General features: G+C 38.0%; 1 protein-coding gene across 1 annotated transcript in view; it reads left to right on the top strand.

Moving 5' to 3' along the window:
• The window catches only part of SERPINB2 (serpin peptidase inhibitor, clade B (ovalbumin), member 2), a 46,510-nt gene extending 33,163 nt beyond the window's left edge, over positions 1-13,347 (top strand). Inside the window, exons 15-17 of the mRNA XM_011953573.1 lie at positions 8,144-8,286; positions 11,179-11,334; positions 12,926-13,347. Coding sequence (XP_011808963.1) covers positions 8,144-8,286; positions 11,179-11,334; positions 12,926-13,330 — 704 coding nt within the window. The 3' untranslated portion in view covers positions 13,331-13,347. The remainder of the gene's footprint in view (positions 1-8,143; positions 8,287-11,178; positions 11,335-12,925) is intronic.
• The last annotated feature ends 10,161 nt before the right edge of the window (positions 13,348-23,508 follow it).

Genomic DNA, 23,508 nt, shown 5'->3' with positions numbered 1-23,508 from the left:
TCAGGACTCATAACAAACACCTGCTAGACATAATTGTCAAGCGTCCTATGCATTTCAAATTCAACATACCTGAAATCACATTCAGAATGGTTTTCCCAGACCTTGTCTTCCTCATGTATTCTGCATCTTGGTGAATGGGTACACCAATCACACACTTGCCCACAACAGTAATCTGAGAGATATTCTAAATTCTCCCCTTTCCTTTGCTTCCTCTTAAGTGTTTCTCAGAGTTCACTCTTCCTTTCAAATCCCTTCCTCCACAGTCTTTCTTTCTTTGCTATCTTGTATCTGCACAGATGCAATAATTTGCCTCTAATCTTGTTCCTTTCAAATCTAACCTCCATTTACCACCCAAATTACTTGCCTAAAATATAAATTAGACCAGATAGGCCATGTCACCCCTCTACTCAAAAATGATTCATGCTGCCCCACGACCTGCGGGATCAGCACAAAGCCCCTAACCAGACACATAAGGCCCAACGTGCCTGTGGAGCCTTGCTTGTCTCTCCACTTCAACTCTTGTCACTCCCTGGATTAAAATTTATATTTCAGGGATTCTACATGTCAGAGTGTCACGAACTCCCTGTGCTACTTAACGGCCCTGTACTCATGCTATTTCTTCTATCTGAAGAGAAATCTATCTACCTTTCCCTGCCCTGCCACCCCAACCCCTCCTTTGCCCCCAAATAACTTCTCAGGGCATCATTCAGGCTAAACATCCTCCTCTTTGCTCCCATGACATTTGTGCAAACCTTTACTTTGACACTTGCCACACTGTTATCAAAACTAACTGCTTATACATCTACGTCCCCTGCTAGACTCAAGGCCTCCATGTGTGGTAACTCTGCCTTCAGCTTTAGTCACACATAACAGGCCTGCTCATAGCAGTTGTTCAGAACACTAACATTTATCGGAATGAATTGATAACATTGGCAGCCCTAAGTGCTCAGTTCCTTTTACATTGAACCCGTGACTCAAAAGCCGTGGTGAAGCAATAGTGACCATGGTACTTAATTTTCATCCTCATTTGCATTCATCTGAAAATAACTTTGTTTTGTTTAGAATTATAGATCAGCTAGCATTTACTAAGTACTTGCACTTTTGCAGCTTGTGTGAGACCACATTTGATTGCATAGGCAAAAGTATGTTGTGACCTGCAACACAAATTCAACATAGCAGTGCTGGAGTTGGACAAAATGTTAGGTCTTAGATTCCTAGCCTGGCGACTGTTACGTTGTTTGGAAGTCAGGTGGGGATCCTACAGATAGGAAGGCTGGGGCAACTAATCTGCTAGTTTTGCATCCCAGCAAAGCCTTTTAGAGCCAAGAAGATAGCTGTTGTCTGATGCCACATAAGCACGGCTCTTAGGACTTGGTCCTTGCCTTCCTTCCCCAGCTTAGACTGATGCACTCAAGGTACATGACAAGATCCAGGTGTCTGGATTACAGAGCTGTCCAGAAGATCTTTCTATGAAGATGGAAATGTGCCGTAAATCTGCACTGTCCAGTGAAGTAGCTTCTATTCCCATGTGACCATAGGTGATTTGAAATGTGGCTAATGTGACTGAGGAACTGAATTTTCAACTTTATTTCATTTCAGTTAATTTAAATTTAAGTAGCCACATGCATCTAGTGGCCACCATATTAGGCAGCATAAGTCTAGAAGTTTTGGTTTTGAAGAAGAACTGAGCAAATAATCTTTTACTTTATGGAAGAAAGGGCAGACTGCTGATTATAGTACCATATGGCCACGGTATGGGACATTCACACTTTAAAAAATTCTCTGTTATCATACCACTGGTCAAATGAGAGGCACCAAAAAATAAGCTCATGGTGGACACAGTCCGAATCTTTCACTGAGCCTTGTTTGCCACATCCCATGATTTCATTCCTCCAGCTGACCCTCCTCATTCTATTCCTCAGAAATGGAATTGTCCAGAGAGGGAGAAAGCTGTAATCCTTCTGTATTTTCTATTTTGGACACAAATATCTGCTATTTGGAAGCATTCAACATCAAATAAAATAAGGAATTAATTAGCTATTCAGGAACTTAGACTTTGCCGAGGCAGAGTTCCAAGCGTCCTTAAGGGAAAGTTGCTAGGGTGTTTGGCATGACTAGGTTCTACCTGAATCATTTCAAAGAAACTTCTTTCCTCGAGCTTGCAAGAGGTCTTCTCCAAGGTCTTCATTTTTCCTTTAGACAGCAGCATCCAGTATCATTAATAAAAACAACACACCTGCACCCTGAACCTTCCCTAGAAGATTTTAGAATATTTTTCTTTCTTTTTGGTGTTCTGAGGTTTCAACATTATGTTCTAGGCAGGGGTCTTTTTATTTTTATTTATTTAGTTTATAATTTTGCTGGCAATCATTTTAAATCTAAATATAAAGGTCTTCAGGTAAAGGGAATTGTGTATATTATTTGTTTCATGATTTTCTTCTTTTCATTCTGTCCCTTCTTGCCTTCAGTACTTCCAATAAACAAATTTGAAATTTCCCAATCTATCCTATCTGTTTTGATTTTCCATTTATATTTACTTTTCATCCCTTTGCCCTTCTGTTATCCTTTTCCAGCTCATGGTTTTGCTCCAGCTGTGTTCATTCAACTGTTCAGTCAATCTATTCAAGAGTTTTATTCCACAGTTATTTATATTCAGCTTTGACAATTATTTCTTTTCCCTTCAAGACTTACGGTTATTTGTTATTCCTTTTTCATTAGTGAAATCAATCAGCTTTCTCTGAATATGTAAATTTTGCTTATTTTTAAGTCTTTTTGCTGTATTAATTCTGTTTCCTGTTAGTATGTGTTGATGTTGGTGCTTCTCTCTCATAGGGTGGATTTTCTTAACTGTTTAATCTTTTTGGTTTTCTGTGTGTCTTTTTGAGTGAGGATCCCATTTTACCAGTCTTAGTTTATAATACAGATCACAATACCTTGTCTATGGTGACTGTTGGGCTGACATTGATGTGCTGTGTTTATAACGTGCCTTCTGGGCATGGGAAGCTTCCAGTTTTTCTTGGGAGTTCCTAGCACCTTGGGAACACTATTCTAACTCCCCTGTAACATAGGGTGCCCTCACTCATTATTCTAGCCTGTAAGCTAATTTGCAGCCCATTGCTGGTACCCAGGGAAGTATAGAAAGTCAATACACACAATTGCTCTAAACCAGTGACTCTCAATCGTGGCAACATATTAAATTGAATTTACTGATTAGTAAGCCTAACTCCAGGTGAACTAATTCAGATATCTGGGAGTGAGGTTCAAGCATCAGTATTTTTTAAATCATAGATACACACAATTTATATATTTTAAATTGGCAAATATAAATTATATATATTTATGGTGTACAAGGGGATGTTTTGATAAATAAATACATTTTGGAATGACATATTCATCACTTCACATTCTTATCATTTTTTATGGTGAGAACACCTAAAAGCTCCCTTAACAGTTTCAAGTAAACGATATATTGTTACCAACTGCAGTTATGATTATCTACTAGTGCACATGTACCCTAGAACTTAAAGTATAATAATAAAAAAATTAAAAAATAAATAAAAATAATAATAAAATAAAATAATAAACGTTGCCTTAGTGAAGTTAGAAAAAATTGAAAATTGAACAGCCACATAATCCAGAAATTCCATTTCTGGGAATACATTTAAAGGAAATGAAATCAGCATTTCATAGATGTCTGTATTCCCATGTTAGTTCAGCATTATTCACAATCACCAAGATATGTATTCAACCCAATTGCCCATCAATCGATGAACAAATAAAGAAAATGTGTTGTGTGTGTATATATATATATATATACACACAATAAAATACTATTCAGCTTTTAAAAACAAGGAGATTCTATCATTGGTGGCAATATAGAAGCATCAGTATTTTTAAGTCCTTAGAGATTCTAATTTGCAGTCAAAGTTAGGAACCACTACAATAAGTGGAATTATTTCATTAATCTCACTGATGTTCCCTGCCCCTAACAAGTTCCATGAATGCATGGCTTTGAGTTTCTAACTCCCTGTGAGCAACACCCCAACCTCCCAAGAAGTCATCTGTGATGCCTTTCCAGTCCTTTAATGGCATCTTGGCTTGTAGCACTATTCCAGATGCATTCTTTTTAACAAACATATGTTCTAAAACATTAAATACCTTTGTAAAATAGCATTTTTGGGTATAAATCCAAAGGTTAAAAGAATGTAAGCATACATTGACTATGTATTTTAAGGTGGAAAAAAAGTATACAAATATTATACCCTAGTTTTTAAATTTGTTTTTAATAGAAAAATGGATTTACAATCCTGAAACTAATTTATGTTTGTTCTAGGATTAAGCAAATAAGGAAATATATTGGAAATCATGAGAGCCAGAAAAAGAAATTATAAATAAGGCAAAGACAAAGGCTACAATGAACCCTGTGTTATTAGATTTGAATTGAAAGTATCAATGTGACCCCCTACTCTTCAATATATATGCAGGAAGATAACTCAATAGATAGATGTAAAAATAGATACAGATGTGTGTATAATATGCACATTTTCTACCCCATTTGCTGAGAGGATCGAGAAGCAATGACATCCCAGCAGTAATCAGCATATCTGACACCCAGATCTTGATTTCTAAACTCCTTCTTTCAAAAACGGAAAGCAGGGCTCCTGGACAAAACGACAGTAACACAGCTGTAACAAGGGAATTACAAGATAAGGACATTTTGTGGTGACAGAATGTAAGGAAATGCTCAAAATACTTGGGAATACATCAGAAGGACACAGGAGCCAACAGGGGAGGCTTCCAATGACAAAATCTGGAGCAATTTGTGCAACAAAATAAATAATGATAGTAATGGATTATAACCCAGAGAATAAAGCGAATACCCATGAGTCTATACTGATATAAACAAATAATTGAAGATCCAAAGAAAAGAAGAAGGGAAGGCTCTTTCTCATAGTAGAATTCTAGTTAATAAACACAGAAGAAGGATGGAAATAGAAAACCACCACCTGCAATAGTAACCACAGTAGTAATTGTTTTAGATAGGAATCATAATTGGATACTAAAATTAGTGGGCAAAAGCCCGATGAGAAACAGAATATTATACACTCTCAAAGCATCTTCCCACATGATACCAAAAAATTTAAAAAAAAAAAAACACCCAGTCCTTTTACATTGGAAAAATCAGTGTTCAAATTGATAGCACCAGTAATAGGACATATGAGCATCAAGCACTTCCTTATACGATTCATTGAGAAGAACACAGCATGACTTTAGTGGTTGTATTAGTTTCCTGGGGCTATCATAGCACATTAGGGTAAATGGGGTGGTTCAAAACAACAAACATGTATTCTCTTACAGTTCTGGAGGCTAGGTGTCAAAATCAGGCTGTCAGCAAGGCCGTGCTCTCTCTGAAGTCTCTAGAGAAGACACTTGCATGAGCTTCTCATAGCTTCTGGTGGTTGTTGACAATCCTTGGCATTCGTTTGCTCGTGGATGCATCACTCCAATCTTTGCCTGTATTGGCACATGGTTTCTTCCTGTTGTCTGTATCTCTCTTTTGTCTCTGCATCTTCACTTGGCATTCTCCTCTCTCTGTACCTATGTCCAAACTCCCCCCTCCTTACAGAGAGACTAGTTATTGGATTGGGTCTCACCTTAATCCAATATGACATCATCTTAACTTGACTTCATCTGCAGGACTCTATTTCCAAATAAGGTCACATTCATAGGTACTATGGGTTAGAACTGGGACACGTCTTTTTGGGGGACACAATTCAACCCACCACGGTGATGCTCTCACAAAAATGCATAACTTGAGTATTATCTTGATCAAACATCAGACAAACCTAAACTGGGAATTCAGAGGAATTCTACAAAACAAATGGAAGTCTTTCTTAAAGGTGTCAAGCTCATGAAAGACAATGAATGAGAGAGAAACTGTTCCAGATTAAAGGTCAATAAGAAGAAATTGTAACTAAATGCAGTGCAAGGTCTTATATTGATTTCTAACCCAGAACAACTGATGAAATTTAAATATGACTGTCAATAATATTCTATTAATGTTAACTTCCTGGTTTGGATGATTGGTGTATATAAGATGTTATCATTTAACAATATTTTATAATCATAATTATTATAAATGTGGTGTATCACTAGAATGTAAATATATAATTTGCTAATTGTTTATTGTTAGAAGATAAGAAAATAATTTTTAGTGTAATAGTGTAACAATACCTAGAAGAACTTCTTACTAGTTTTCATCGTTTTTTAGTTGATTCTCCTTGCTTTCCTTATCATTTGCAAATAATAATTTTGTCTCTTCCTTTTATATAATATCTCATCTAATTTTTTTTTTGCTTTACTTAGTATTTTGAGAAAAATGCTAAATAATGGTAGTCATAGCAGACCATAAATACCACTAATGTTTCTGGGTTAGTATTATTATGGGTTTGTTGAATAAAAATATTGGTTTTAACATTACAGAAGTACTCTTCATTTTAATTTACAAAGTCATAATTTTAAAACTAGAAATGAATGTTGAAGATCAAAAGTATTTTTGCAGATGATGATACGATTTTTTTTCTCCTGTCAATCATCAAAGTAATTGTCTCAGTCCCTTATGGCTGCTATAATAAAACATCTTAGACTGGGTAATTTATAAGTAATAGAAACTTATTGCTCACAGTTCTGGATGCTGGGAAGTCCGAAATCTAGGTGCCAGAAGATTCAGCGTGTGGCTAGGGCTTGCTCCATAGTTCCAAGATGACGCCTTCTCATTGTCATAGCATAGTGGAGGGTGCAAACGGGCTCCCTCAGTCCCTTTATAAGGACACTAATCCCATTCATGAGGGCAGAGCTCTCCTGATCTAATCCTTTCCCAAAGGCCCCACCTGTTAATACTATCACATTGAACATTAGGTTCCAACACATGAATTTTGGAGGGACACAAATATTCAGGCCATATCAGCAACATGTTACCTTAATAGATTTCCTGATACATGTTTCTTGCGTTTCTAACGTATGTTAATTAGATTTATTTACTAAAACGTAATTTAGGGTTTATTTGTTTATATTCACAAGAGAAACGGGTTTACAGATGGGAATTTTGTGCTTTCTTGTTGTGTTTTTATACTAGGATATGCTAGCTTGATAAAAGTAATCAGAGAATTTTCTATTTTGTGCTTTGAAACTGTGTTAATAGTGTAGAGATTTATAATTTACCTGGAGGTTGAAAAGAATTTACTTGTCTACGTGACTGGGGTTGACGCTGTTTCCACAGGAGGTGATCACTTAACAGTTGTGAAATTTCAATCGTGTTCAATTTTTTTTTCAGATTTTCTACTATTTCTTGAGATTCTATTAATATTTACCTGGAAAATTATTTTTTAAATTAAGTGCCACAAGCCGTCTCTTATAATTTTAACAGCTTTTCCATGTCTGTATTTTGGCAGTTTAAAAGATCATCCCTTTATTCTGAGTAGTGTCTGTTGCAGAGTGAAGCTGGGTTGGCCACAAGGTTCTCAATCCAGTTCTATCTACCTCAGTTATCAAACGTGTGCCTCTAGAGCAAACCTATAATACTTGATTTGAGATATTTATATGTGACATATTTTTATAAATCGTTCGAGGTGCTTTAGTAGAGAGTTTGGAGAGAATGTATTCGAGGTTGATAGTCAAATATCAGTTTAAGTTGTAACTCTAACAATCTGATCGAAGCAATTGCACACAGCAGTATTTTGGGCAACAGGAAAACGTTGGCACAACCTTTCAGATGCTAATCAGAACAGCTTACCGCTTGTGGCTACAAACGGAAGTGAAAAAGAAGGAAGCATTTCAGTCCCCTCAAAATAGGGGTACAAATGAACTCATATTAGAGGGAACTTTTTATAATTAAACTGCAAATTTGTACTTTATGTGGAATAACACTTACTGACCATTCAGCATATTATTTCTTCAGTGTTTCTCCCTTTATTCACAGCAGCTATTCTGGACAGGAATAGTAATTGTCCATTTCTGGAAAATCAAAAACCAGGACTTTTAAAGGAAACTTGTACAGTTCCAGAAAAAATAAAAGCCTGGTTGTCTTTAGTTAAAATATACATATTTCTACAAGTTATTTGCAACCTGCCTTTTGTTCCTACAGGTAAAATCCAGAATCTCCTACCTGATGACTCTGTGAATTCCACAACCAGGATGATTCTGGTGAACGCCCTGTATTTTAAAGGAATCTGGGAACATCAATTCTTAGTGCAAAACACCACAGAAAAGCCTTTTAGGATAAACGAGGTAGGAACCTTATAAAGATCAGTTTGGATTTTCACACGGCATTGTAAAAGTGATTCTCTTATAAATTCACTCTTCTTTTAGATTATATGTTCTTGTGAACTATGGCTCTTACTAGGGAAGTGATGGCTGGGCTAAAAGCCTCCAGTTCCATGGGGAATTCAATGAAATTCCCCTGTCTTTGTTCTTCTCTGAATATACAATCACTCAGTCCTTGCTACCCATGTGAGGTGGGTAGGGTAGTTTTCACATTTATTTCCTAGGTGAGAAAAATACAGTGTAGCCAAGTGACTGGAGGCAAGCCTGAGTTAGAAGCAGTCCAGAATAAGAACCTAAGAGTCCTCACTGTAAGTTCTGTACCTGCCCGGCTAAACCAGTACTAACTTCTACCAAATTCTTACCCTTACATAATAAAAGCAATAAAAAGGGAGACTAACGTAAGGTTATAGATCTGACTCTCATGAATGGGCTGGAGTGCCGCTGGGCCTTGGGACCTGATTGGAAACAAGGACTCAAATGTTGTCAGGATTTTTTCCTCTATTTTTTCCAACTCTGTTTCTACCATAATTCTTCTCTCAGGTTGAAGTCTAACTTTCTCTGCTTCCCCATTCACAATGACGGAACATAGCTACCCATAGGACCTTCTCCATTCTAGAGACCAGTTGGAAAATCCCATTCCAAATTCCTAGGAAAGGAACTAGTGGACCAAGGTTTGTTACAGTTGTTTAGTCTAGGGATAGGCCACAAACAGTGCTGCTGTGGAACTATGGCTGTAATGAATGTGAGCAATAGGCATTTCTCAGTGGGGTGAGGATGGGGAAGGAACTGAACACATAATCCAATAGGTTGACAAGAAGTGAGCTGGATAGTTACCTGGGTTTGTATATTCACTGGAAATTTTCAGTTGCAAGTGATACAAAAGTATTCCAAACTAGCTCTGGCAAAATGGGAATTGCATTGGAATTAGCTTAGGTAACAAAAAAACTGGGAAGTCCAGGAGTGAGTGATTGGGGGTATTTAGAGTCTCAACACATAATCCCAGTTCATTCTCATGCTGTCTCTTTCCCTTTTTCTCTCTAGCTGCTATTCTCATTCTCTAATAATGATCAGGGAATATAGTTGCCTCATATTCAGCCTTCAAGCTTCAGAACTCTAGTAGACAGAGAAAGTGTTTGCCATTAGCTCTAAAACAGTGATCACAAGGAGGGCTCTGGTTGGGGCCATTCATGGGCTCTCTCTGGAAACAACCACAGTATGCTGGAGTACACCCAGTAAACAGCCCTGGTCATATGGCCACCACTTTAGCATATGGTGGGGCTTTGTGATTGACAGTTCCACACATAGAATGGAAAAGTAACATGTGTCTACAACATCTAAGTTGCACGGGTGTTTGTTTTGCTTTTATTTGGCAGTTGGTCTTATTTTTAAATTAGCTTATTTTTTAGAGCATTTTTAGGTTTACAGAAAAAAATATGCAGAAAGTGCAGGGCTCTCATATGTCCCCCCTTCAACATACACAGTCTCCCTTATTGTTAATACCTTGCATTAGTGTGGCATATTTGTTTTAATTAATGATCTAATATTGATACATCATTATTAACTAAAATCTATAGTTTACATATGTGTCCACTCTTGATGTCGTACAGTTCCATGGGTTTTGAAAATGCCCAGTGTCATGTAGCCACCATTACAACAGCATTCTGAATAGTTTCACTGCCCTAAAAGTGCCCTGTGCTTCACCTGTTCATCCATTCCCCCTAAATTCCTGACAACAACTGATCTTTGATTGTACAGTTTTGGCTTTTCTGGAATGTCACATAGTTGGAATCATACAGCACGTAGCCTTTTCAGGCTGGCTCCATTCACTATGAATTTAAGGTTCCTCCATGTCTTTCCAGGGCTTCATAGATCTTTTTGTTTTATTGCTGAATAATATTTCATGGTACAATTGTACCACAGTTTGTTATCCATTCACCTATTGAAGCACATCTTAGTTCCTTCCAATTTTTTGGCAATAATAAATAAATCTGCTATAAACACTACACTGTGGGCAAGTTTTTCTGTGGACACTGTTTTTAACACATTTGAGTAAATACCTAGGAGCACAATTGCTGTATTGTATGGTAAGACTAGGTTAACTTAGTAAGAAACTGTCCAACTAACTGTTTTCCAAAGTGACTGTGCTACTGTGCATTCCCACTAGCAGTAAATGACAGTTCCTGTTGCTCCATATCTTTATCAGCATTTGGTGTTGTCAGTGTTTCATGTTTTAGCCTTTCTAATAACCTTGTGCAATTTGCAATTTCCTAATGACATATGACTGAGCATTTTTCATGTGTTGTATCTCTTCCTGGTGAGGTGTTTCTTAGATATTTTGCCCATTTTAAAAAAAACTGACTTGTTTGTTTTACCATTGTTGAGTTTTGTATTATTTGTTGAGTTTTTATTATTGTCTCTTATAAGCACATGTTTTGCAAATATTTTCTGCTCATCTATTGCTTGTCTTTGCATTCTCTTAGTGAATGTCAGTTTTTATAATACTAAAATACTTTCTCAAATATTTTCATGTAAAATATGCCTTACTCAGTTTCTGGACTATTGGCATTTCCATAACTTACACAGGGTCATATATTAAGAATTTGATTTAATACATGTTACTATGATTTATAGGGGATACCATAGTCGTGTTAGAAACAGAAACTCACATATCTGCTATTGGCGATACTTTTCAGGGGGATAGATATTTCCACAAAGGAAGGTCTGGATAACTTTATTCAGCATTTAGCAGAGGATCACCAGTTTCACCAACTGGGAGCCAATGATGGTAGAGAATTGAGTTGGTGGAATACTTCTTCAATGACCTTGTTACCTTTTGTTTTTTTTTTTTTTTTTTAGACTACAAGCAAACCAGTGCAAATGATGTTTATGAAAAAAAAGCTTCAAATTTTTCACATAGAAAAGCCACAAGCAGTGGGCCTTCAACTCTACTACAAAAGCCATGACCTCAGCATGCTTATCCTACTGCCAGAAGACATTAATGGGCTGGTACAGGTAAATAACATCAGTGTGTCCGATGTGAGGGTGTTTCCAGTGTTTACTAAAAGAACTGGTTGGCCAAGGTTTCTCCCAATTGTCCTCAAGAAGAATGGTCTCCTTATTATTTAATTCCTATAGAGAAAAGTCACCAATGTATCTTGAGTCCTAGGCACTTCACCTTCACAATATTATTTAAACTTTACAACACTCTATAAAGTTAATGTTACTGTTCCTCAGAAAGGCTAAGCAATGTATAGACAGCTCCAGCCCGGGGTCATCACACACATAGCCACATGTACAACAGGTACAAATATACCTTGTTAGTCACAGAACTGTGTGGATTGATCATAACCATCTTTCAATCAGTCTAGGTTTCCCTCTGGTAGGACCTATGCAATTTGAGATTAATATTTTAATCATTTGCATTAGTATACACACACATCAAGCTGTCTTCCAAAATTTATTTTTTGAACATTTTTATCAAGTAAACAACCTTCAGGGGAAAAAGTCTGTATCAATAATGTCTTCAAGAATTATTTAAGCTGTTTACCAGCCAAATTTCTATTAATCTGGACACAACTTTGGTCAGACCATGTTTCTGAGCAATGTGCATGCCTAAACGGAACATGAGTCTCATGCAACAGATGGCCTGTCTTTCTTTGCACCATGTCTAATTTTTCACATGTATCAAACTCTTAATACTTATAAGTTTCCATGATCCTACCGGTATGTAGAAAATATTTCCAAATTACGTCATAAAATTTGTGAAACTGTAGAGAATAGTAAAAGTAAAACCAGTGTGAACAAATAAGCATTAGAGTCAAGCCCTTTTAAGATAAAAACCTAGAAGTGCAATTTCCTGAGCTGAAGGTATTGTCATGTTATTAATGTAAATGGTTTACAGGTATGCCATTGACAGCCAAAACTTCAGTCTAGAAAATGCATGTGCATTAAAACAAACATGTCATTTAAAAAATCAAATATATACATATGTACATATGTAGTATATACACACATATATTTATAATTTTAAAAATTTAAAATATAAAGAAGAGGGAAAGCATCCTTAAACTCAATATAAAATAATTACTTTTGAGATTTGGAGGATTTTCTTATCTTTTCTTTCTTTTTTGACTTAGTTGATAATTATTAATCTCACATTGTTTTGATTAGAGTATAGACATGTTATTTTATTCCAAATTTTGCTTTCAAAGAGCTGTCTCCCATGTTGACAAACAGGTTTTCTTGTGCCTTGGCTTACAACTTGAACTAGAGTATAAGCTTTTGTATAGATAACATCTAAATGTATATTTACATTGATGTATTTGAGTGTATAGTTGATGTCTTGCATACTATAGCAGAAGTACTTCCATTTTGAATTAAACTCTAATTCTCCTATATCTGGATAGCAATTAATCTGCAGAACAAAGATTTTGAAGGTCAACATTATACAACCAGAGGATATCCAGATGTGTGTGTGTTGTCACCCTGAGTAATGGGAGTGATCATAATTCATCTATGTAATTCCTAGGGAGCACTCTCAACTACTGGTTTTCATTCCAGTTTGGAATTACTAATTCTTTCTTTCTTGGTTCCAAATGGGCAGCTGGAAAAGGCCATCACCTATGAGAAGCTGAATGAGTGGACCAGTGCAGACATGATGGAGTTGTATGAAGTGCAGCTACACCTCCCCAAGTTCAAGCTGGAAGACAGTTACGATCTCAAGTCAACCCTGAGCAGTATGGGGATGAGTGATGCTTTCAGCCAGAGCAAAGCTGATTTCTCAGGAATGTCTTCAGCGAGAAACCTATTTTTATCCAATGTTTTCCATAAGGCTTTTGTGGAAATAAATGAACAAGGTACTGAAGCCGCAGCTGGCACTGGGAGTGAGATAGATTCACGAATTAGAGTCCCATCCATTGAATTCAATGCAAATCACCCATTCCTCTTCTTCATCAGGCACAATAAAACCAACAACATTCTTTTTTATGGAAGATTATGCTCCCCGTAAATCCCGCATCTCTCTCAACAAACAAGGCCATCTTACAGTGTGAAAAATGTACCATGAGATGGAAAAGCAGAATTTTCACAAAAATGAGTTTGTAGTCTAAACCTTTTTCATATTTGAATATAAGTAAATAGATCTTGAAATAATGCATTCTAATGATCCTGTCATATCTGTACAGCTGGAGAGAATAACGAGTTTTATTTTTACCACGTTAACATTTTGTCTCAGTTGACTTTCATTTACATTTCAGAAGAGCTATGCTATTCAACTGAATGCTTTGCAATTCTTGATCACTTGCAATATCCATGATACTTGTTATCATTATGTATTTCGTATACATCATTAAATGAAAAAAATCTTTATAAAGGTGATATGATATTGATAAATAAGAAGTTTCTCAAGAATATCATTTTGATCAAAATTTTAGCCGGGCATGGTGGTGCACACCTATGGTCCCAGCTACTCAGAAGGCTGAGGTAGGAGGATTGCTTGAGCCCAGGAGGTTGAGACTGCAGTGAGGCAAGATCACACCACTGCACTCCAACCTGGACAACAGAGCAAGACCCTCTCTCAAAAAAATTATTTTGATGGTTCATAAATTACCATTGTAAAACTAAATCCCCCTTTTCTGCATTAACTTAAAAAACTAGTGAAATTCAAATGAAATTTGTAGTTCAGCTAGTAGCAATCTCTCTGTGTTGGTGTCCTAGTTTTGACAAATGTACCCTGGTAATGTTAAGGTGTTAGCGCTTGGGGAAACTGTACTGGAGTATATGAGAATTCCCTGTATTATCTCTGCACCTCTTCTGCGAATCTAAAATTATTCCAAAATAAAAATTTTACTAAAAATAATCATTATGGATGGCTGAAATACTCAAAACCATCATCTCCCAGTAACCTTAGCCCCGGCGAGCGCAATGCAGCGCGCGATCCTCATCCTGGGCGCCCATCCTCGGCTGCTGCCTCTTCCTTTCGGGCCCCTGGGCCTGACCTTCCTTCCGGGTCCGCACAGAAGGCCTGAGCGCGTCGCCTCTAACACTGGTGCAGCGCGGGGAACGCGGTGTGCCTCGGCTGCCATCTCCTGGAGACTAATTCTAGTGGACGTCGAGAGTGAACCACAGTCTCAACAACATCTAATTCTAATTACAGCTGGTGACCGGTGAGGTGACAGAAATAAACAGGGCGCTGTGGCGGGAACTAATAGATGGTCTCCTTAGGGTGTATGAGGTGTCCCTTGACCCTTCTCTCCCCGAAGTGGACATCAAGGTGACTCCTCCCCCTACGACCTCCTACCCGTGGCGTCCTGCGACCCCCACCCCCGCTGCCAGCGCAGTCCTCCCGGGAGCCCTCGGGTGGAGCACGGGGTTGGCTGAGGGGTTGGAGGAGCTTCTATGGACACAGTCAGCCCAGCCGGATGCAAGTGGCGCAGAACCCTTGAAAGAACTTCCGAGTGAAACCCACGCCCGCCAGTGGGGCGGAGCCCAAGCGGGGAGGGGCGAGTTCCCGCCAGGCCAGTGCGGAAGGGAAGAACGCGGTGTGGGGAGGCAGGGGCGCAGGAGGGGGCCTGCAGCTGGTGCTCAGAGCCGGGAGGAAGGAACTTCCCCAGGGAGTGGAGGGGTGGCCCTCGGGACGCCTCACGGGTCCCACCTCTCAGCGGAGCTCCAGGCAGCCTCGCCCATCGCTCCTGCACCCCACGCGCCCTGGCCCAGAAATGGCGCTGGGCTCGGGCGGGGATCACCTCGAGGCCGGGGCTACCCCAATTTTAGGGCCTGGAGATACCTGTTGCTTTCAGGGACTCCAAGCCCTGTATTTCTCCGTCTGACTCAGCTCCTAGTCCGCACGGGAGCCTCTGCTCTTTTCCCGACATCTCCGGATTTCAGCATCTGGCTCGGCTTCCTCGTCATCCGTACCTGCGCCATCATCTATCTGTCCACGTATCTACAGCTTTCGGTTCCTCCTAGATGCCCGGCTAACCCCCAACCCATAAGATTCTACACCCGCTCGATTCTAGGCACTTTTACTGCCACTTAACTATGGCCACGCACTCCATGACCCCATATGAACCTGTCATCTTCCCTAACTGCCCAACTTCCTCCTCAAAAGTCCTCCTCCTTTTATTCGTTGTTTTCAATAACTCTCTTATCTGGTTCTTTCTGTGCCTCTCTTGCCTCTCTAAGTGTCTTTCTCCGGCTCTTTTTTTTCTCTATTGACCGCTTATATTTTGGCGTTCTTAGGGCTCTGGTGCTCTTCACACACTCTGGAAAATCTCTCCATTCCCGTGACTTCAGCTATATCGATTTGCTAAGGACCCTTAAGTTTTTCTTTTTTGTGGAGACAGGGTCTCACTATGTTGCCCAGGCTGGTCTCGAACTCCTGAGCTCAAGTGACCCTCCCACCTTTGCCTCCCAAACTTCTCCTGAACTTTCCATGTAACCTTAACATGTCAAAAATGAAATTCATTTTCTCCTCCAAATTCATTCAGTTTCCTCTTTCCCTGGTCTTGCTTATTGTCACTGCCAATCACCGACTTGTCCAAGTCAGTAAGTCTGGAAATCATGCCAGCTTTCTCCTTCCTCACTCTCCCACCCACCAATCCCCAGGTCCTGTCTATCCTCCTTCTTAAACAGCTCTTCCATTCATTTTTTAGTTTTAGGTTTTTCATTAAATGAAAGACATTTCCCTAATTTCCTAGTATTTTACCTGCTGTTTCTGATTGTCACTATTCAGAAGGCAAATGACATGGTAAATGCCATCTGTCCTTACAGCACCATTCTTGTTCCAGCTTCCCTCTATCTCTAGACAGCATGCTCTCTCTTGTTTCTCACAGCTAGGTTTCTTGAAAGAGTAGTCGAAGAGGGCTGTCTCCACATTTCCCTTTTATATCTCAATCCAAATCAATTTGATTTTTATCCCAACCACTCTCACTAAGGTAAGTAATGACTAGAATACTGAGAAGTGTCCTCTCTTCAATCCTAACGCTCCTTTTCCTCTAGTATCAGCTGCTGATACTATTCACCTCCTTCCTTTCCTTTGTCCAGCTTTTTGTGTATCTTCTCCTTTTTCACATCCTCTTTGCTATGTCCTCTTTCTGAAGCCATACCTTAAATGTTGGCATTGCTGGGCATGGTGGCTCATGTCTGTAATCCCAGCACTTTGGGAGGCAAAGGTGGGAGGGTCACTTGAGTTCAGGAGTTCGAGACCAGCCTGGGCAACATAGTGAGACCCTGTCTCTACAAAAAAAGGAAAAAAATTAGCTGGGCATGGTGATGCATGTCTGTGGTCCCAGCTACTTGGGAGGCTGAGGGAGGATCACTTAGGCCTAAGAGGTTAAGGCTCCAGTGAGCCGTGATAGTGCCACCGCACTCCAACCTGGGAGACAGAGTAGAGACCTTGTCTCAAAATAAATAAATAAATAAATAATACATAAATAAATAAATATTGACATCCTCTAGGCTTCTTTCATCAGACCAATGCCTTCTTGATATGCAAGCTCACTGGGCCTATTTGTCTCCCGAAAGTTCACTTGGCGCCTATACACCATACCTCAGTCTTTACTTCTGTCTCCAGACATTTCTACCTGCTACTCCTTCCCCCCATGTTCTCTCTCTCTCTGTTAATAATGTCATCATGTATCTAACTATGTATGTTAAAAAACTAAGACATATGGTACTCTGTTCTTTTCCTTGCCCTCTCCCCCAAAATCAACTTGGTCATTAGCTCCTATGATTTCTGCCTTCTAATAAGCTCTTGGCATCACCATTGCTATTGTCTGGGCTTAGGCCCAAATTACTTGTGTTCTGGTCTCCTCCTGCATCCTAAGTATTGACATTAGAGTAAATCAGACAGACACAGAGAGAGAGCGATCAATAAATCATGCTATCGTGCCACTTCTCTGGTTTTAACTCTATAATGATATTCCATTGCTCAAAGTATAAGCCCCAAATTTCTTAGAATGGCATGAAGAATCTTTTCCAGTTTAGCCTTGACCTACTGATTGGGTTTAACCTCATTCAGTGTCATCATGGGCCACTCCCCAGTATACACCTTCTATTCTACCCACAAAATATACCCATTCTTCACCTGCTACAAACCTTTTCACAACCACGTTTTTAGAAACATGTCATCTCTGCCTAAGATATTCTTTCTCCACTCGCCATCTGTAAAATCGTTCATCCTACAAGACTCATCTCAACTGATGTTACTATGGATTCATCCTGAGTCACCGGAGCTACTATTTCCATCATTCTGTTCTCATCCTGCTGTGTACCTGCTCCATTAGAGATGCTGTCCACTCTGTTGTAAATACAACCTGTCTTTCCCATTCATCTGAGATACAGAGAAAAAAAAGAAGGTACATATTTTATTTAGTTTTGTTTCTCAACTTCCTTATAGCCTGTTACAGTGCTCAGTACACTAAAAGTCTAATAAATGAAGTTATGGGCAAGTAGTAAATGGTTTGTTTTATATCATTTCTCAAATCTGTTATTTAGTAAAGAAGGGATTTCAAGGGATGAACAAATTTGATGTGGGAAGGGTTTAGAAAATATCTAAGCATCTAAATGTAAAAAATGGTCTGTGGTTCAAAAACTACAATCATTTTTTCTCTTTTTTAAAAATAGTACAATAGAAATCTAGAGTGGAGCAGGAGAGCATGGCCTTATTGCATCACTGAGTCCTTCTCCCTCAAAAATGAATTATTTTGATTTTTAACTGTGGGAACAAGAGAGGTAAATTTGTACTGAATTTTTCTGTGAATCCCAGTAAGGGGGAGAAAAAAGCAATGTTGCATCTATATTGAAGGACTGTGAATTTACTTCAATTCCAGACCTATTATTTCAGTTTAGGGAATGGAAGCCACTAGGGATAAGGAATCTTCTTCAGCACTTGGTCATTACCAGTCTGTAAGCAGAGATGCAGTTTGTTGAGTGCCAGAAAAATATGTTCCAGCCTCAGTGCTTGACCCTCCACTAAGATATTTGAAGATATGGCCGGGCACGGTGGCTCACACCTGTAATCCTAGCGCTTTGGGAGGCTGACACAGGTGGATCATGAGGTCAAGAGACTGAGACTATCCTGGCCAACATGGTGAAAACCTGTCTCTACTAAAAATACAAAAATTAGCTGGGCGTGGTGGTGTTCGCCTGTAATCCCAGCTACTTGGGAGGCTGAGGCAGGAGAATTGCTTGAACTCGGGAGGCAGAGGTTGCAGTGAGCCAAGATCGTGCCACTGTACCCCAGTCTGGTGACAGAGTGAGACTCCATCTCAAAGAAAAAAAGAAAAAATGTGAGGATATTAGGCAGGTTCTTTGCCCCAGTCCCAGAATACATCCAACATAAGCCAGCCCTTTGCAATAAGTTCAGGATTCCAGTGGAAGAGCCAGCAGGACTGTTCTCACAAGTATAGAATAGCAGCTGGGGTTCAGAGATTAGAGTTTTAGCCAAATAGTCCTTAGAAAGGAAGCCTAGAGAAATCTGAGGTCCACCTTCTAGCTATGCTCACATGCCCAGTGAGAGGCAAAGAACAGCCTATCAGCTACCTTTTAAGTGTCTTTTTAGAAGAAGGTTTTCTGGGATAGAAAAATTAATGACCTCAATCTTCTAGATGTTTTTCTTCCAGGAAAGAGGGTTGCCAATTCCCTGAGGAAATGAGTGTGCATCCTTTATTTGCTTCACTGCTTTCAATCTCGCCAGATCTCTGCTTCTTATATCTCCACCACTTTTGACTATCTCATTCTAAATTGTCCTCTTTGACTCAAACAGCTTTCTTAGGTGAGTCACTGGGAGTGCCTGCTATGATTTCTTTGGGGCAAGTGTTAAGACATTAAATGTGAAAATCTAAAAGTATTATAACATTACTGATTAGATATTGGTATATGTCACTGAATCATGTTTCTATTGTTCATTGAAAACATTGCAATGTTAACTAATCTATCAGGAAAACCAAATAAATAGGTGCAGATAGCTACCTGAGAACTTGTTTTATGTTTTCTCTTGGAGGGCAGATATTCCAGCTCCAGATCAATCCCAATGTTTTGCACTGTATGTGTGTAGTAAATATTTGCTTAACTAAGGTAGTTGGGTTAGTTAAGCAACTGATCTAATCATGATGATTTAACCCATTAGGGTCAATTTTTTACTCATTTAAGGTTACAGTTTACAATTTAGACACTTAGCATTACTTGGATAATTTGAAATTTGAGTTACCTATGCAGGAAAATTTGTAGCATTGAATGCCTATATTAGAAAAGAAGAATGTTTGGAAGTTCTAAAATGACTCATGATAGCTTCCAACTTAGGATACCAGATAAAAAAGATTAAATTAATCCCAAAGTGAGCAAAACAAAATAAATGATAAAAATCAGGGCATAAATCAATGAAATTAAAAAAATGAAGTCAAGAGAGAAAATCAAGAGAGAAACCAAATGCTGGCAGTTTGAAAAGATCAGTAAAGTTGATAAGACTGTAGCCAGGCTAATAAGAGATTATAGAACTAGTAAGAGATTATAGCAAGGTTGCAGGATAGGAGTTAATATATAGAAGTGAATCTGTTCCCTATATACTATCCATGAACAAATGGAATTTGAAATTAAAAACACAATACTCACTACATTAGCTATCAAAAACTGAAATGCTTAGGTCCAAATCTAACAAAATATGTACAAGATGTATTTAAGGAAAATTACAAAACTCTGTTGATAGAAATCAAATAACTACATAAATGAACAGATATTCCATATTAATGAGTAGGAAGACTCAATATTGTCAAGATGTCAGCCCTTGCTAACCTGATGTATAGATTCGATGCAATCCCAATCAAAATTCTAGCAAGTTATTTTACAGATATTGACAAACTGGTTCTAAAGTTTATGTGGAAAGACAAAAACCTAAAGTAGTCAACATGACACTGAAGGAGAACAATGTTGGAGAATTGACACTGCCCAAATTCAAGGCTTGCTTTAAAGCTTGGCCGGGCACGGTGGCTCAAGCCTGTAATCCCAGCACTTTGGGAGGCCGAGGCGGGCGGATCACGAGGTCAGGAGATCGAGACCATCCTGGCTAACACGGTGAAACCCCGTCTCTACTAAAAATACAAAAAAAAAACTAGCCGGGCGAGGTGGCGGTGCCTATAGTCCCAGCTACTCGGGAGGCTGAGGCAGGAGAATGGCGTAAACCGGGAGGCGGAGCTTGCAGTGAGCTGAGATCCGGCCACTGCACTCCAGTCCGGGCGACAGAGCGAGACTCCGTCTCAAAAAAAAAAAAAAAAAAAAAAGCTACAGTTAGCAAGACAGTGTGTTACTAGTGAAAGAATAAACAAATAGATCAACAGAACAGAATAGAGAATCTAAAAAGAGACCTATATAACTACAGTCAACTGATCTTTTATAAGAGGGGCAAAGGAAATGCAATGAAGTAAAGATAGTTTTTTCATCAAATGGCGCTGGAACAACTGGACACCACATACAAAAATAAATGAATCCGGACACAGACTTTACACCCTTCACAAAAATTAACTCAAAATATGACACTATAAAATGCCTAAAAGATAACTTAGGAAAAATCTAGATAATTCTGAGTTTGGTGATGACTTTTTAGACACAATTCCAAAGGCATGATTTATAAAAGAAAGAATTGATAAGCTGGACTTCATTAAAATTAAAATTTTCTGTTTCATGAAAGACACTATCAAGGAAATACAAGACACACCACAGGCTCAGAGAATATATTTGCAAAAGATACATCTTATGAAGGACTGTTATTCAAAATATACAAAGAGCTCTTAAAAATCAACAGTAAAGAAATAATCAACCCAATGAAAAAAAGTGGCCAAAACTTTGACAGACACCTCATTAAAGAAGATATACAGAAGGCAAATAAGGTTAAGAAAATATTCTCCACATTATATATCATTATTGAATACGCATATAATGGCCAAAATCTGGAATACTGACATCACCAAATGCTGGTGAAAATGTGGAGCAACAGGAGCTCTCATTCATTGTTAGTGGGAATGCAAAATGTTATATCCACTTTGGAAGACAGTCTGGCAGTTTCTTTCAAAGCTAAACATACTCTTACCACACACTCCAGCCATTATCCTCCTTGGTATTTACCCAAAGGACTTGAAAACTTATGTTCACAGAAAAACCTGCACACAGATTTTATAGTAGCTTTATTCATAATTGCCAAAACTTTGAAGCAACCAAGATATTCTTCAGTAGGTGAATGGATAAAGAAACCTTGCTACATCCAGACAATTGGATATTACTCATGCAATAAATAAATGAGCTATCAAGTCACAAAATGGAGGAAATATAAATGCATATTACTAAGTATAAAGAGCTAGTATGAAAAAATTACATACTGTATGATTCTAATCACATGACATTCTGGAAAAGCTATTCAAGACAATAAAAAGATCACTGAACTATTGTTGTTCAACAGGGAATTGAACAAGAGCAAGGGGTAGAAAGTTTATTCAAATAAATTACAATAGAAAACTTTCCAAAACTTGAGAAAGAGATCAACATCCAGATGCAGGAAGGTTAGAGAAAGCCAATTGCAAGTTAATGAAGACTACCCCAAGGCACATAATAAACTCTCAAAAGTGAAAGACAAAGAGAGGATCCCAAAAGCAGCAAGAAAAAAGCAAACAGTATTTATAGGAGCTCTAATTCATCTGGCAACAGACTTTTCAATGGAAAACTACAGACCAGGAAGGAGTGGGAAGACATTGTTCAAAATCCTGCCATTTAAGAATACTATATCCAGCAATGCTATCATTCAAAAATGAAGGAACGATAAAGTCTTTCCCAGAAAAACAAAAGCTGAGAGAATTCACCACCACACACACACAAAAAGAAGCTAATGAGAATTCTTCAATCTGAAAACAAAAACAAAAATAAAAAAACCCACTAACTTGCAAAAAGAAAACATTTGAAGATATAAAACCCACTGGTAAAATTAAGTACATGGACAAACTCAGAATACTCTAATACTGTAGTTGTGGTATGTAATTCATTCATAACTCTAGTATGAAGCCCAAAAGGTAAAACTATCAAAAACAACAATAGCTACAGCAACCAGTTAAAAGATAGGCAATATAAAAATATGTAAATTGAGACAACATAAACTAAAAATTGGGGGATAGAATTAAAGTGTATTTTTTTCATTTTCTTTGTATCTATTCTCTCATTTATAATCTGAGTTGTCACCTCTTTAAAATAATTTGTTATATCTATAAGGTTTTAATATTACAGGCCAATATCACTGATGAACATAGATCAAAATATCCTCAAAAAATTACTAGCAACCTAGACTTAACAACACATTAACAAGATTATTCACCATTATCAAAGGGAATTCATCCCAGGGATGCAAAGATGGTTCAATGTATAATATATAAATCAATAAATGCAATACACCACATTAACAGAACCAAGAACAAAAACCATATGATCATTTCAATGATGCTGAAAAAGCATATGATAAAATTCAACATTGCTTTGTGATTAAAAAAATGAATTGGGTATAGAAGGAACATATTTCAAAGTAATAAAGGCCATGTGACAAACAAATAACTAATATTAAACTGAACAGGAAAAATTGAAAGCTTTTCCTACAAGATCTGGAAGAAGACAAATATGTCTAATGTCATCACTTTTATTCAATATAGTACCGGAAGTCCTGACCAGAGCAATTAGCAATTAGGCAAGAGAAAGAAATAAGAGGCACCCAGATTGGAATGGAAGAAGTGAAATTAGCCTTGTTTGAAGATGACATGGTCTTATATTTAGAAAAACCTAAAGACTCCACTAAAACAGTAGTTAGAACTGATAAATGAATTCAGTAAGGTTGTAAGACATAAAATCAACATATAAAACTCAATAGCATTTCTACACATCAACAATGAACAATCTGAAAAAAATCAAGAAAATAATCTCATTTACAATAGCTACGAAGAATATAAAATGACTAGTAATCAATTTAATCAAATAAGTTAAAGATCTCTACAAGAAAAACCACAAAACAGTAATGAAAAAATAGAAAAGAACACACAAAAACTGGAAAGATATTCATTTCTATGTACTGGAAGAACTAATATTGTTAAAATATCCATTCTACTGAATGCAATTTAAAGATTCGATGCAATCCCTATCAAAATACCAATGAAATTCTTCACA

Source organism: Colobus angolensis, unplaced genomic scaffold (genome assembly GCF_000951035.1).
Source record: "Colobus angolensis palliatus isolate OR3802 unplaced genomic scaffold, Cang.pa_1.0 Scaffold369, whole genome shotgun sequence".
Taxonomy (NCBI): Eukaryota; Metazoa; Chordata; class Mammalia; order Primates; family Cercopithecidae; genus Colobus; species Colobus angolensis.
This window is presented reverse-complemented; position numbering and strand designations above follow the sequence as displayed.